At 36.9% G+C, this 14,900-nt stretch overlaps 2 protein-coding genes across 2 annotated transcripts; one reads left to right on the top strand and one right to left on the bottom strand.

Moving 5' to 3' along the window:
• The first annotated feature begins 47 nt into the window (after positions 1-47).
• LOC6498665 (alpha-tocopherol transfer protein-like) lies at positions 48-8,082 on the top strand. Its single transcript, XM_001963237.4, has 8 exons — positions 48-393; positions 6,299-6,549; positions 6,612-6,703; positions 6,951-7,104; positions 7,163-7,288; positions 7,357-7,535; positions 7,592-7,742; positions 7,799-8,082. Exons 2-8 carry the CDS (start codon positions 6,363-6,365, stop codon positions 7,843-7,845), a joined length of 936 nt encoding a protein of 311 aa, XP_001963273.1. The 5' UTR covers positions 48-393; positions 6,299-6,362; the 3' UTR covers positions 7,846-8,082.
• LOC6496852 (protein peste) lies at positions 8,070-14,296 on the bottom strand. The gene is made up of 6 exons (XM_001963238.4): positions 14,021-14,296; positions 10,471-10,647; positions 10,101-10,277; positions 9,909-10,037; positions 9,326-9,845; positions 8,070-9,064 (listed from the first exon to the last, which is right to left on the bottom strand). The coding sequence occupies exons 2-6, from the start codon at positions 10,609-10,611 to the stop codon at positions 8,340-8,342; spliced, it is 1,692 nt and encodes a 563-aa protein (XP_001963274.2). The 5' UTR covers positions 10,612-10,647; positions 14,021-14,296; the 3' UTR covers positions 8,070-8,339.
• Between the last annotated feature and the right edge of the window lie 604 nt (positions 14,297-14,900).

Raw genomic sequence — 14,900 nt, 5'->3', positions numbered from 1 at the left:
GTTGCTCTCTATTTTTGTTTTCAGTTTGTGTTTGCAGTTTTTTTGTCAAGCTTGAGTTGGCCAGATAATTAATAACAAGCGCTGGAGAGCGATATACAATCTCAGAGTTGTTTTGGCCGCGTTGCCATTTAGACGTCGCCGCTGTTGTCACTCACCTGCCGTTTCGAATCGCACCTGCGTTATATTGCCGCGTCCTGCCCGCAAAAAAGATATCATAATAAAACCCCCCCCTTCGATACACCACCTCCTTTGCCTTTTTTGGCCAATTGCAAAAGTTGTACTTACAGTGAAACGTGAAATCTCTTATTTTAACTTTGCCAAAAAAAATAAAAAAACAAAAACTGAAAAGAAAATCACGAGTAAACGAGGCAAACATTTATTTTTTGTTTTGCGGTAAGTTGCGTTAACATTATGGCTTATAGAAAGCCATCTGGGGGGTAAAGATTTTGGCCATTGTTGTCGGGGATTTGGATTTCGGTTTTTGCCTTTTGGAAGTGCGCATGCGCAGCTACGTTGACACACTTTCTGCCTCCGCCTAAGTGTCTGTTGGCCTGGCTTACCTGCCACAAGACTCTGGTTATATGGCTCTCTGGCTTTTTGGCTATAAAAACAATTACCACTTGCCGTAGCTGTTGCCTTTGGTGTTGCTGCTGCTGCTGTTTGTTGCTGCTGACGTTAGCTGCATTTCGTCAGCGGTGCGCTTCGATTCCAACCAAGCCCACAAAAATAAGTGAAAAAAATGCACACACTTATTCATTCATAATCTTACGAGCTCTTAAATCTCACAACGGTAGCTGATAATATCGGTGTTAGGTCTTTGTTGCTCAGTTAAGTGGAAATTTCTTATTATGCGGGCGGCAAAACAGATACTGTTACAACATTTCAAGTGTGTGAAAATTACTGGTATTATGTCGTTGAGAGCGGAAACTCGTAAAGTTTAATAAACCAAAATAATTTGAAGAAATTGAGACATTTTGATCAGGCTGTGTTGATGTTTAATAATTTAATGTAATGGCTTGGCAAGCAATTTCCTTTTGATTATATTTGGTTTATTAATAAGAGGGGTTTGGAGATCTATAAGTATTAAAAATAATAAATATTTAGGCTTAAAATCTGTTTATTTAAGCAATTATTGCTTTTATAATATAGCTCGAAATAAATGCCCTTCGAGTATAAAGAAAATGGTCTCCTGACCCATTTAAATTATTTCCCATGCAGTTTATAAAATCGAAGCTATATATACAGATCCACCTTTGGAATGCACGTAAATGTAACACAATTGAAATGCAAATTGATTGAGGCCTTATGTTTTCTCACTTCCACTTGGGTATTTGTCCAATCAGCCGGTCTCCCTCAATCTGGATTTAATTTCTGTTGATTCACAAGTTCGATGGTCGCAGTTCATAAATATTTCAGGCCTCAATCAGCCGATCCACTGGCCACATAAACAGTTTCTCTAATGACAACAAAACACCCAACAACACAACACCCTATAAGTTCATTGATTTCGTCCAGTATTTGGCTAAAAAATATCAGAATTTAACAACCAAGTGACCTTGCCGTTCTCTAGTTATATTTTTCAGTACGATGAGCCACTGAAAAAGTAATTGAACTCAAAACCAGTTAAACATCTTCCAGTCAGCCGTCGATCGTGGGGGCTTCAAAATTTACTCAAATTGTTAACATTTTGTCAAGTGAAGGATACGAAAAAAAACAAGAGTTGCAAAAAAAAAAGACAAAAAGCCGTTATTGAATCTGGAAATTTACATATTTCTGTATTCCGTAGAAGTTTTCGGTTTCGTACTTGGATCTGAAGGCGATTTTTTATGACTACCGCTCGTACGATCGAGTCTGTTGATTTTGGCATTGTGAAAGAAATCGAAACCGGCTATTCCTGATTCTCTAGAATGATATTTATTTATTTTTTTGAGTAGCCGGTTCAGTGGGTGAGCCGTAGAATTCCTGTCTTACTTGTAATTTCACAACTTAATGTTTATAAATTCCACAAGAATTGCAATTTTAAGTCAATGTTTCAATTGTAAGTAAGTTTCTACCATAACTGGAATTTCTAGATTCTTTTAATTCTACTTAATTTGCATTTCGTGTTTTGAAACACTTTCATCGATTAGCTTATTCTATTGACAATAAAAAATTAATTCATCTATCCCCGACAGTTTAATTAATATGCCAGTCAGGAGACACTCGTTAGGTTTTTGATCCGTACTGGCATTGTACTATAAATACATTATATATTAACTGGATTGACCCATTTAGCAGTCAGGGACAGTAACGAGTTGATATTGAACTAGGTTACAATTGACAGATCTTCTATTTTTGCTCGATCATCTATGCTCTAGTTTCAAAGAGTTTATTTGATTAATTTTGATGTCAGTTGCAGATAATTCACCTCGAAGTTTGCTTAATTGCAGACCAAGTCTATCACGTTTTCTTGGGCCAAATTTATGATATTTTTACTTCAAACACAGCTCCGACTTACTTAAATCGGTGGATCTGTCAACGAGCTTAAGACAAAAGCCATAAAAAAGATTAAAGATAGTTTCCAGAGGGTATTTACAGCTTGGGGGTTTCTGGTTTTAAACTCGTTTTGATTTTTGCTCCCCGGCAATAAAGTTAAATAAAAACAATTGCTTCGTCATCGGCAAGACAACACAATTCATTGCAAAAATAAGAGAAAAAAAGGCATTATTTGCATTTAATAGGCGGCTAGTTAATGGTATTGATCATTTTTCATTCGACTTGTTTATTTATGCATATCATGTTGGCTCTAAAGAATTGGCTGCATTTGAAATTTTACGACTGCCGCCTAGTTTTGGTGATTGTTTTTAAATTTAACTTTGTATTGATTAGACAACAGTTTGTTTTCTGAATTAGTTCTATTGTTCACTAATCTTATAGTTTTTATTGTTTTGCAAGGGAGTGCCAATAGCCCGATTAGAATGTCAAACAAAAGTTCTTTGTTCTTCTGCATCGGCGATACCAGTTATCAGCTTCTTTTCAGACGAGTCGGTTACTGACTGGCTTCTGACTCTATATTTGTATGCAGATTGAAAGTCAACTAATTACAGTCAGTATCTTGGGACAGTTATTTCCGCTTGCAAGCGGCAAAAAAAAACAAAAAATAAAGAAATCTTGGAAAATACGCCTTAATTCAGATGGGCCGGGCGAAAGGCCACAAAAGTTCACCAAAACAAAGTGAATACCCAGTACCCAGTGGCATGCAATTATCTTCAAGAGTACATAATATCTGCTATTACTGGGCGGGATATGCTGTCTCTCGGGTTTCGAGGTAATTATTTGCTTACATCAGACTTTGATCATCTGGGGGAACTATTTCCCAGTGGAAACTTCTCCATTTAGCTTAAAACAGCATCCGTAAGCCAAAGATCGTAGTTCAATCTTGCGGGTTATTAAAATAAAAAAGTTAATTGAAAACTTGTACTTGATTAAATAAAATTGTATGGCAATATATTAAAAAGGGGAAGTACCCCTTGAAAAAATATGAAAAATTTTAAATTGATATTTAAGCTATGTTTTTAATAAGAAATGGCGGTACTCAAAGCGGTGATCACAAAATGGTATATGGTTTCCCGATCGGATTAAAATAGGCAATGCTATGGCTATCCGAACCGATCAAGTCAGGGTCATTGGGAAACGCCTCAATTTCATAGGGGTACCCCTTGAAAAAATTCGAAAAATTTTAAATTGATATTAAAGCAATATTTTGAATAAGGAATGGCGGTTCTTAGGCCGCTGATCACAAAATGGTACATGGTTTCCCGATCGGATACAAATTGGCAGAGCTATGGCTTTCCGAAACGGGTAAACTGGGGAAATATGGAAAAGCCACATTATGATAGGGGTACCCCTTAAAAAAATGAAACGGTAAACTAGGAAAACATGGAAATCCATAATGGAAGCTGTAAAATTAATCAAAGATATCTTTAGTACCTCTTGTTCCTAATCGTACCGAGCTTATTGATTGAAAATGTAATTAAGGGGTTAGTAAAGTTCTCAAATGCCTTCGAAGTTTCGAAATATCTGGGTCAACAAGCCTCTAAATTAGTCTTTTATATTATTTGGATTACTATAAAAACTTAATGGTCCATTGAGAAAAAAGATTAAAATCAAGAATACAAAACGTGATCAATAGGAAACTTAATTGTCTAAAATACTTAAAATCAAGATTTCTGCAATAGTAGGGCATAGTTACATTAAAAATATAATTTCATGACTAAAATAAATTTCGGAAAGTACGACAGTCAAGGCAATCACGATCTTTACGTGACAGCTCTTTATATAAAAATATTTTCTTAATAAAAACTGAACCCATCTCATCTCAGTTCAAGTTTATATAAAAAAGTAAAAACTAAAATTAACGTTAATGTCAGACCTTTAAACAAAAACTTGAACTAATAATGCTGATTCATTGGGACTGCCCTAAGTGGTTTAATTGAAAGCCAAGATGCCCTGAAAGGCAATTAAGCCAAGAAATTATGAAGATGTTCTTCGGAAATGGGTTCCTGGTAATTATCACCTATTTGCTATTTTCGTACAAGGTAGAACTTTGCACTCTTACTTACTGAGTTTATCTCTTAGTTTAAATGTGATAAACAACTTAACGTAAATGGAGATGAAACTATTTTTATTTTCTCATGTTATAATATGAAATTAACCCTTTTTTTTTGCGTAACTACCTGACATTTTGCATGCGGCTAATTGGCAATTACATACAGAGCTCACGGAAACGGTGTCATGAAAAGTGTCTCAAAATTACACTTAGTTTTTTTTGGTTCCTGCCAGTCACACTCAGATCTACCAGATGTCATTTATTTATCTTATTTAATTGGATTTTACAACACCCATGGCTAAGATTGACCAAGAAATTAGTATGCGCATAACTTTATGGGCTGTTGAACTCCCCAAGAGCCCCGAAGAGCAGCTCAAACACAAAAGCCCAAAGTAAATAATGGCATAAATTACTCAAGATTCATTGACGAAATTTCGGGAAGCCGCAGCGAGTCATAAAAGCAAATGAAAATACTTTTAGTATTTCTGTCAGCCAACCGTGTGTCCAAAGTCTACGCCTTTGATACCAAAATATCAACCAATCTCCAGCCTGGCCTTGACTTTTACCTTCATTTCGACCACAAACGACTTGTATCAAAAACTGACTAATTGCTTTGTATCATAAGAGTCGCCGTAAATCAGTTTTTATGGTCTACGATTTGCACTACACTAGTTTTCTGGCCGACTCTCCGCCAGATTCTTTGGCTTTTCGATCGGCCGGCTTGCATTTTCTGTGCCATTGTCAAGTCCTTCGTGACAGGGCGCATAGATCACTTGGTCATTTAGTCATTTGGGCAGCAAGCCAGCTCACAAACTGCTACGTCATCGGATTAGATTTTTTTTTCCAATTTTGTTTTGCTAACCAAGGTGTTGCCAAGTCGTCTGCGTGCCCATTGGGGTGGGCACGTTTTCGGATTGAATAGCCGAAAAAAAAAATCATACATTAAACATTTTGAGGGGAAATGAGTTAAATATATACTCTATTACATGCCCTTACTAAAACCTTTTTTAAAAGAATTTAGAGAAATGTTTGAGAGGGTTTCTATTGGCAATTAAAAAAGGGTTTCTTAAAATTCAAATAGAATCTTAAGAAGAACCACCTACAGACTGAAAGGAAATAAATAGAAATATATTTATTTAAATTTATTAAATTATATAAATACTGTTAAATGATGTGGTATGTGGTAGAAGACCTCTAGAATGTAGAACACCCATCGTTTAAGATAAAAATAAATAATAATTAATGATCTAAGAAGTTTGGCAAACACCCTGACCGAGTTATCAACACCTTCGCAGTGAGGGTATCTACCAATTTTATTTTAGCCATTGAACGCACGTTGTGAGACCAGTTTTGGGCGCTATTGTCTAGAGTTTTATCTATATATCTGTATAAATATATATACTTTTTTCAACTCCAACACCCCCTTGATCTATCGACTATTACCTGTTCGTTCGGAGGCCTCTTCTTCCGTTGTGGCGATTTTGCGGCGACTTTTGCTAATGAAGATCAGCATTGAGTCATGTGTATATGTATATTTTTCAATAAATATATAAACATAGATAGTTTCCATTGGAGCAAGGCATTGAACTGTTGCCGCTTTTGCTTTTCGCTGCGGAAGTAACCCAGTTGTGCCAATCGCTTTGAGGAAATGGTTGCCAAACCACTCAAAATGTTCAAGCCGGACCAAAACAATCTTATTCTCGTTCGCAGACTGAACCGGTGAACAGCTCCACGGCAGACCAAAGATCACAGATCACATCACATTCTATCCAAAATGGGCAAGGCAGAGTGCATCAGTTACGATGATCAGAAATTACCCTACATTGACTTGGGTTCTGCTCGGATTCGCATGGAAAAGGAACAGGCTCCGGAATGGGCATTGAAAAAGGCACAGGATGAGCTAAGGGAGTTGCCAGAGATCAAGGATAAGGCCATCAAGGAGCTCAGGGAACTTCTTCAAAGTGAGTCTTGTACAATTATTTATTAGATGTTCTTTAAAATTAATTTTAATTATTTTAAAAAGATGAAAAGTACCTGAACCTGCCGCTGGATGATGAATACATGATGATGTTCCTGCGTCCTTGCCATTACTATCCAGAAAGTGCCTTGAAAAGGGTGAGTAGTTGAATAAATATACGAACTTTAATACCTTTTCAAGTCAAATAAACAATTCTAAGTTAGCGTTAGATAAAGTTTTCTTACATAAAACAATGTTTATTTACAAACAAACATTAAAAATTTAATGAAAGTGATAATAGTTTTGCTTTCTGTAGTTTTAGTTTTGTGTCTAAAGGTTATTTTTGAAATTTTCCTATCTAATATTAACTATTATTAATCATATTATTATAACTATATTTTTCAGCTCAAGAACTTTTACCACATGAAACTAAAATACGGAGTGGCTTGCGAAAATATCATTCCTAACCAATTAAGGAATGTTTTTGAGGCAAACATATTGAACTTGTTGCCCCAAAGAGATCAGCATGGTCGTCGTTTGTTAGTGCTCGAGGCTGGAAGTAAGTTCTAAAATAAATAAAATTTAAAACCTAGTTAAAAATTAACTATTAACTCTAGAAAAATGGAAGCCATCTCAGGTGCCTTTGCCGGATTTGTTCCGTGGAATTCAGTTGACAGTCTTGGGTTCCATGGTGGAACCATATTCTCAAATTTGCGGTGCCGTTGTTATCATCGATATGGAGGGTAATGTGGCTTAAGAACTAAATGTTAATCGGAAATCTTTATAATGGGGGGATTATTTGACATTGCAGGCTTGCCACTGAGCCACATTACACAATTTACACCTTCGTTTGCTGCCATGTTACTGGACTATGTACAGGAATGCATTTGCATGCGATTGAAAGCAGTTCACATTGTGAATAACTCATATATATTCAATATGCTCTTTGCCATATTCAAACCATTCATTCGTGAAAAGTTGCGCAAGAGGGTAAGTTAATCCGATGTATAGAACAATAGGAAGATATTTATAATGTTGGTCTTTAGATCTTCTTCCATGGCAAGGACTACAAAGCTCTGATCTCCCACATTGAGGCCAGTGCCTTGCCACCAAAATACGGCGGAACTGCTACCTGGGAACTGCCTCCTGGCAAGCTTCTTGGAGAATTCTTTGAGTGCTATTCCAAGGACTACGAACGTAAGATATTGTCAGAGTTTTCTAATTCAATTTACTAAATAATATAAATTTTTTAGTTGCCGATAGCTATGGATACACTGAGGGCTATAAGATGAAGAAGTAGAAGTGTCCTCCTTTCTTGGATTCGTATTTTAGAACGTTAAGTTGGGTCATTTGTGATATTGCAAATATTGTCGTACATTAAGTCTTAGTCGTTTTGCCTTTAAATTTAAGATTCCACACAAAGATCAACAGATTTCGATTAGGTTTTCTAGGCAGTAAAAATGATATAATTTTGTGTAATTGTTATTGAGATAATAAATATGTAAACGTTTGTTACAAACACACTTTTCAAAGTCAACAAAACGCTTTTATTTCAAAGACACATTTGTAATATTAGGGAATGTATAAAGAGTATTCGTAAGCTTATCGAAAATCGAAAAAATACAGTTCGACCCCGTGGGTCTAATCTTTGGCATAGGCACACAGGGAATGATTGGAATTTAGTCGGGTGTTTTTGTCATTTTAAACTAAAACCTAAGACTAAAGCACTAGGACGGCTTAACTATCTAGATGGCATGGGATGTGCTTCTCCATCCTGGATATCCTGGATAATCCTTAATCGTGTTTATTGTCACTCAGGGCTGTGGAGGCGGTGGCCACACTCTCGCCCGTTTGCGATTTTATGATGGCAGGCTTCCGGCTTTTTTCTAGGAGCGGAGAACTGTCCGGAGATCCTTTGGCACTCTTCTCGCACACCAGCGTGGAAGCCTTCGACTTCAGCTCCTCGGCGCTGGAAAACTGAGACCGACTCTTGTACTGTCCATTCGACTTGGTCTGTGTCTTCAGATCGTATCTGCGACTCCTGCACCTGGACAGCATATTCTGGACCGGAGCCCAGAAGAGTAGAATCAGGCCAACTGCCAGACAGACGCCGGCAAATATCTGCCCAGAGAGCAGGACAATGGGCAGTACCTTCAGTTGATCGGCCATTTCTGGGGTGATTCTCACTTTCTGCTCGAACCAGATAAGTGGAAAGAATATCTTGGGAATGTCTGTGTAAAGTGAAATCCCATCTATGGGTTCGACCAGCATGTTGACCTGGAATCTGGCTGCCACTTCCAGGGGAATGCCAGTGCTGGGCTCCACCACCATGTAGAACTCGTGATCCTCCTGCTTGGGCTCCAGGCCTTCCACCTGGTCCACGAAGTACTGATCGCCGTTGAAGAAATGGGGATAGGACATGAAGACAGGCGATCCAAATCGACAGGCGCTGATGTTCATCACTCCGGAGGGAACACATTGGCCGCCACAATAGCAAAGATTCTCAGGATATAGGGTTCCTGCAAAGGATGTATATATTATAATAGGGATCTTCAGATAAAAAGGTAATATCTTGTTTGTAATTTTTGTATTTAAAATGTGTCTAATGACTCTCTGCGAACACTAATTAAAAAGTAAAAAACTGGGATTCCGATTTATTAAAAACCCAAATATTTATAATGAGCTGAGAACCTGTTTGTATTAACTTGTTTTACAGCCATAATAATAAGCCATAATATGTATCTGTTATGTATACTTTGTAAATGTTTATCTCCACTCACCATTATCCACCGAACGTGGTCCCCCGGAGAACTTAAGTCCCTCTAATCCTTCAACATCAACCGTTTCCACATAATCCAAGGGAACAGTGCGGCACATATCCGGCGTAAATAGGCCGACACTGTCACCTGGTTTCAAGTGCTGTGGCTGGAATTCTCCGGCCGAACCATTGGTCATGCCACAGTAGGATTCGAAAAAGCCAGTGTTTTCCTGGTAGTTCCACGAGTGCATCTGGCCCAACTTGGCCAGGTCATCGACTCCCGTGAAGACATTGAAAACACCCGTGAGATCTGCACTTCCGTTGCGGGTGTAGAACCAGCCGAACTTGTCGAATGGAACCTTCACCTCGTCTCCAAAAATGGGCATGGCTATGGCCACGTCTATCATGGAGTCTCTATACCCGGTAAAGAGGAGTTCATCGATTGTTTTTTGGACGGACATCTCGGCGCCGTACATCTTCAGGCCCACATCGATCATGGCCTTCTTGACTGCAGGCCAATGCTTTCCCGTAGCAGCCGCAGACTGAAAATTGTATAATAATTATGATTATATTAATAAAATAATTTTAAAACTATATATACTTACCAAAGCAACTGCATTAAGAGTAATAATCTCATCATCCAGACTGCCATTACTGCCCTCGGCATCAAAATAAAAATAACTTCGTCTGCGGTAGGTTACAGAGGCATTATCCGGATGCCAGTTAATGTCAACCTTAAATAAATAAATAAATAAAAACTTAACATAAAAATTTTATACAAAAACATTAAAGCCTACCTTATCTGGTCTTTCGTTAAACCGATATGGGCCCACCTGTTCCAGGATGGGTTTCGTGGAAAGATTGCCGAAGTCCTCTGGGTTCGTCCAGTTGAACAAATAAATATCCAAATTGAGATCCAAAGGCGGACTCTTCCAGTTGTCATAGACACGTGTGTCGGGTGCCAGAGCCATTTCCTGTAGAAGATTAGAGCCCCGCAATTGGAATTAATTGAAAATCTCAACGAGTTTTTCTCGATCTTCGGCCGACCCGAAGAGCCAATTGAGGCGGCAGGCTTTTCTTTTCCATTTCAGCCCTTGGCCCTCAATTGGCTTTAGGGGCTAATCGAATGCAGCTGTCAGCTGGCCAACACATTCTCATCACAATTACCTTCTTCATGATCCAATTGAACAGGTCCACCCAGAACATTCCGCACAATATGCCAAATAGCCCCAGGCAGAAGCCGAATATGCCGATAATTAATTTGCGATTATTTTTTTGGCCCCACATAGCGCGATTTGGTGCGGGCATGGCTCACGCTGGGCAATTTTCCGTGTGAAATGGCCTCTGTAATGATATGCATGTTCTATTATTAACAAAAGCGAAATATGAACAGAAAGTGACTAATAGATATCAATGACACAAACAATAAATACATGAGAGTGATGGCCGGATAAACATAAGCCAAATTAAGGCAGATCAGAATGAAGTTCATAAGCTTGTTTATATTTTTAAATTTATAAACAAACTGAAAATGCAACAGGGTGCAGTAAACAAATAATCTTAAAATATGTGGCAAGTAGAGAGGTATTTGTTTATTTAAAATTAAATAATGATCGGGAACTATTTGATTTTGTTCCAAGTTTCAGCAAAAAGCATTCATATTTAAAACTATGACTTTTAATAAAATGAAGAATAAATAAAATGAAAAACTAAACCATACAGTTTATAATAAACTATTTGAAAACTATTAAATATTCTGTTGAAATATTAAATAAAATATCATGAAAACTAAAGTTTCCAGAGGATAACATTTATAGTAAAACCTATTAGTTATCAAAAGATTGGTTGCCTATTTTTAGGCACTTCTCTCCTAAGAAAACCCGTGTAAAATTATACAGTATATTCTACAATTGAAACACCAATACTAATAAAATTATGATTACGGTTATCGAGAACAAAGAAATTTCCGTACAACGAATCGAATGTAAACAAATGAAAACTAAAAAGTGCAAGGAACACTCTAATTATTGAGTGACAAATTTCAGCATACAGTATACATGTATTTTTATCAATATAATTGAATCAATTTAAGAAAAAACGTGACTTTCAATTGCTGTTTACACTCATGTACAACAGGTTCGTGATGTAGGGAAAACTAATATATAAAATATATATATTCTTGATACCCGTATCAGTGGCGATAATTACAAAGCTACCAACGCCTGACACCCGGCTATGATGTGTTTTAATTACTAAGAGATCAGAGATTGTTGTAAGCGAAGGGAAATTTATTATTATTATGAATAAATAAAAATAAAAAGTGCTTTGTGAGGGGTATCCACTGTAGCCATCGTGATAAGCGGATTCTGAACCTCTAGGTGAAGAAACCCATGAGGAAGCCCATGATAATTGCTGAAAATTGAACTGCAATGCACTTATCGCTTGCCAAAAGCCAAAATTATTATTGAACCGATCTCACTCCCATCACTTGATGTATAAATACACATATCACAACGTGGGGACAGTTGTCCGAACTTTGAGTTCCATCTCCGTGATATATCGTCATAATTGAGTCTATCAATTGACCCCGCTGGGAGCTATGGTGGTTGGGTCTTTGACACTCTCTGTTATTGCACATGAATACGAGATCACGAATACGAATCTATATATAGTATATATTATATAGTAGAGTTTTTGTGTCTGGTAAATTGATATGATTATGTCTTCTGAATGATGAATGGCTGTCGAGTATTTGTCGGCGCCTTTTTATTGTCTATTGAGGGAATCTTTTAATTGAACTGGACATGGACATGGACTTGGGCATGAAACAGGTGCAACCTCTGTGTGCGGTTCATCCCACATACCATTTTATGAACTAATTCAATTAGATCAAGACCAAACAGAAGAGATTCCTGAAGCTGAAGCAGATGCTGCTCTGGCCCAGCCTGTGACACTGAATAATTGCCTTCAATTAAGTTTAAAATTCCCTGCTGGCCGAGATGTTTCATTTATTAATAAATTAAAAATGCGTGTGGTGTATAATATGTAAGAATTACTCCCTGGGATGTTGATCTTTCTCATTTGCATTTTTATGAAAGCGCTGCCCGATTTATGCATATTCTATGTAAATGCCTCTGAGAACACTGAACTCCGTTAATGAAAACCAAAGGGAAAGTGAATTAACTGATAAATTGTGTTTCGATTACCTACATTGTTGCAATCTAGGGAGATTTGTTAAGCAATCTGCTGAAAAGTGCAAGTAAAGTAATGAACTGAAGTACACTGTTGGTAAAGGCAAACACTTGTTGATTTCGTCACATATTTGTATCTGTAGGTGATTGAAATTTAATATTTCCGTTCATCGGTTTATTTTTTAGCCAAGTCAACACCTACACAGACCCCCTTTAAACCACAAGGTCTGGTATGGTGTTTGCAACCACAAATCACAGATTTGACGCAGTTTCCTAGTCTATTTCTTTGATAATGTGCTATTGGCATGCAATTGCATTTGTTGCAATTATCAGCCACTGCAACCTTCAATGACGGAATACGAAACGAATATAGAAAAAGCCAAAAACTATAAATAAATATCATTTCATTTAGGGGGCGTGCAATGTGCAAACAAAAACAGACAACGACCAATATAGGCTTTATTTTAAAACAATTTCAAAGTCAATCGGCCATTAACAGGTTTATAGTTGAGTCACTTCCCAGTCCCTTTAATCAAGTTAAATGGCTTCAAAGTTAGAATTCCTTCGAAATGATGCACAAACAACTGTAATTAGTGATTTGCAAATTCAATTTCCCTCAACTTGAACTCTGCGAAAACAGGTCGTATACGTAATTTTCAGACCAACAGCTGTTTTCATTGAGGATTAAGAATGCTTTTTAGTCTGCGGCCTATTTTTAGCATTCGCATTGTTGCCATTACTCAGAGACTCAACAGGTAGCATGAGTTCGCAGTCAAGTTTATTTCATTTTTTTCATTTAAAAATTTAAATGTTCTTTTGTCTTAAAGCCTCGAAGCAAAAATATAAATTAATATCTTAAAATATTTTTAATTGCTTTATACTTGTGAATAAATTAAACAATAAACGTAATATCTCCAACGCAGCACGCGACTGTCATTAATGAGAAAAATATGTAACTTCATTAGCTTCAATTCGTTCTGGTCAATGGGTCGTATACGTAATTTTTCTTTGAAGTGCCATTTTTTAAGTGAAGTATTTGTTTTTCAACTAAATTTTGTATACAAAAGATTACTTATTAAATGAGTTTTAGAATAGTAATTGTAATCTATCAATAAATTAAATTCTCAATTAATCTGAACTCGTTAGACCTTTTTCTTTATCTATCTTGAGCTAGATCTTAAGTTTATTTAGTAAATTAATGACAAAGGGTAAGGAAATGAGCCCTGTATCCCTTTGTTTTTTATTCCATATCTCTCCTGTTACCCGCAAACCCAAATGCCACAAACAATAAAAATATAAACACAATGGGAATTAATATTATAGGTTCGAGTGTCTGGCGACTGCTATTATTCTTGGCCAGTTGAGTTCTTTCAATGGTCTTTAATCTTACGATGTCTGCCGGCGATTAAATTAAATCGAGCCTATAGGTATTACGAACAAGAACAAAATCGGGAGATTTTCTAATCAAAATTTCCGTGTTTTCTTTTCTTTAAATTTTTGGAGATCCTTTTTTTGCAGCCACTCACTTGAAATTTATTTGTTAAATAGAAACAAATCACGGTTTCGGTTTTCCGAATTTTTTTTTTTTTGGTTGTATTTTAGTTGTTTTTGTTATCCTTGGCAAAGTCAATTGAAATTCGATAAGGATGTGGACACAGAGCTTAAGAACGTGAAGGATATTTGTATTTTTTATTGCAAAAAAGTGGCCGGAAACTTGGTTACGGAACGTTTTGGAAATTCCGTAGAGTGGAACTGTTACGCCCGGCGGCCTGACTTCGACTGTGCGGCGGACTCTCGAATAAACGGACCGGCGAGTAGAGCAGTACGGCGCGACAGAGAGAGACGAGGCGAGCGGTCGCCGTTTGTTCTTACGCTTCTGAAGTGAATATGTGATGAATGTCAGTCAAGTGCGGCACATGAAAATTCGCCTGAGAAGAGCTTCATATATGCCACAATATACACACTCATATATCTGCAACTGAGCATGTGTGCGGGAGTGGGTGTTTGGGTTAATTTGCGCTTTAGATTTCCATACTTTTGTCATTGAATTTTGAATTAAACTAACGCGCGACAGACTTTCAAACTGTGAAGTGCATCCGCGTGCAGGAAAAGTCAAAAATAACAGTGTAACAAAAATATACAAAATATACTTTAACTATTAATATATTTAAAATTAATAATACATCCATTGAGGGATGAAAATAGCGCTAAAAAAAATTGTAAATATGAAAGGACGACTAATAGCTATTAGTTGCTTTAAAAAATTAAATACCTGACCAAAAATCTTATAATATCCATCAAGATCTTCCTTAAATTCCTTTGATTTTTTTTCGTACTCCCCGGCAAGGGTGGAAAGGTAAACAAATCATAAAATATATAAGCCACAATTGATAACAAATCGGCGAA

This window comes from Drosophila ananassae, chromosome 3R, assembly GCF_017639315.1.
Source record: "Drosophila ananassae strain 14024-0371.13 chromosome 3R, ASM1763931v2, whole genome shotgun sequence".
In the NCBI taxonomy this organism is placed as follows: domain Eukaryota; kingdom Metazoa; phylum Arthropoda; class Insecta; order Diptera; family Drosophilidae; genus Drosophila; species Drosophila ananassae.
Note: the sequence above shows the minus strand (reverse complement) of the source record. Positions and strands in the feature narration are given on the sequence as shown.

Coding starts and splice junctions, on each gene's coding strand:
- LOC6498665 (XM_001963237.4), top strand. CDS start 6,363: ATGGGCAAGGCAGAGTGCATCAGTTACGATGATCAGAAATTACCCTAC. Junction 6,550..6,611: donor GCTCAGGGAACTTCTTCAAA/GTGAGTCTTGTA, acceptor TATTTTAAAAAG/ATGAAAAGTACCTGAACCTG. Junction 7,105..7,162: donor GTTAGTGCTCGAGGCTGGAA/GTAAGTTCTAAA, acceptor TATTAACTCTAG/AAAAATGGAAGCCATCTCAG.
- LOC6496852 (XM_001963238.4), bottom strand. CDS start 10,611: ATGCCCGCACCAAATCGCGCTATGTGGGGCCAAAAAAATAATCGCAAA. Junction 10,278..10,470: donor TCAATTGGATCATGAAGAAG/GTAATTGTGATG, acceptor AATCTTCTACAG/GAAATGGCTCTGGCACCCGA. Junction 10,038..10,100: donor TTAACGAAAGACCAGATAAG/GTAGGCTTTAAT, acceptor TATTTATTTAAG/GTTGACATTAACTGGCATCC.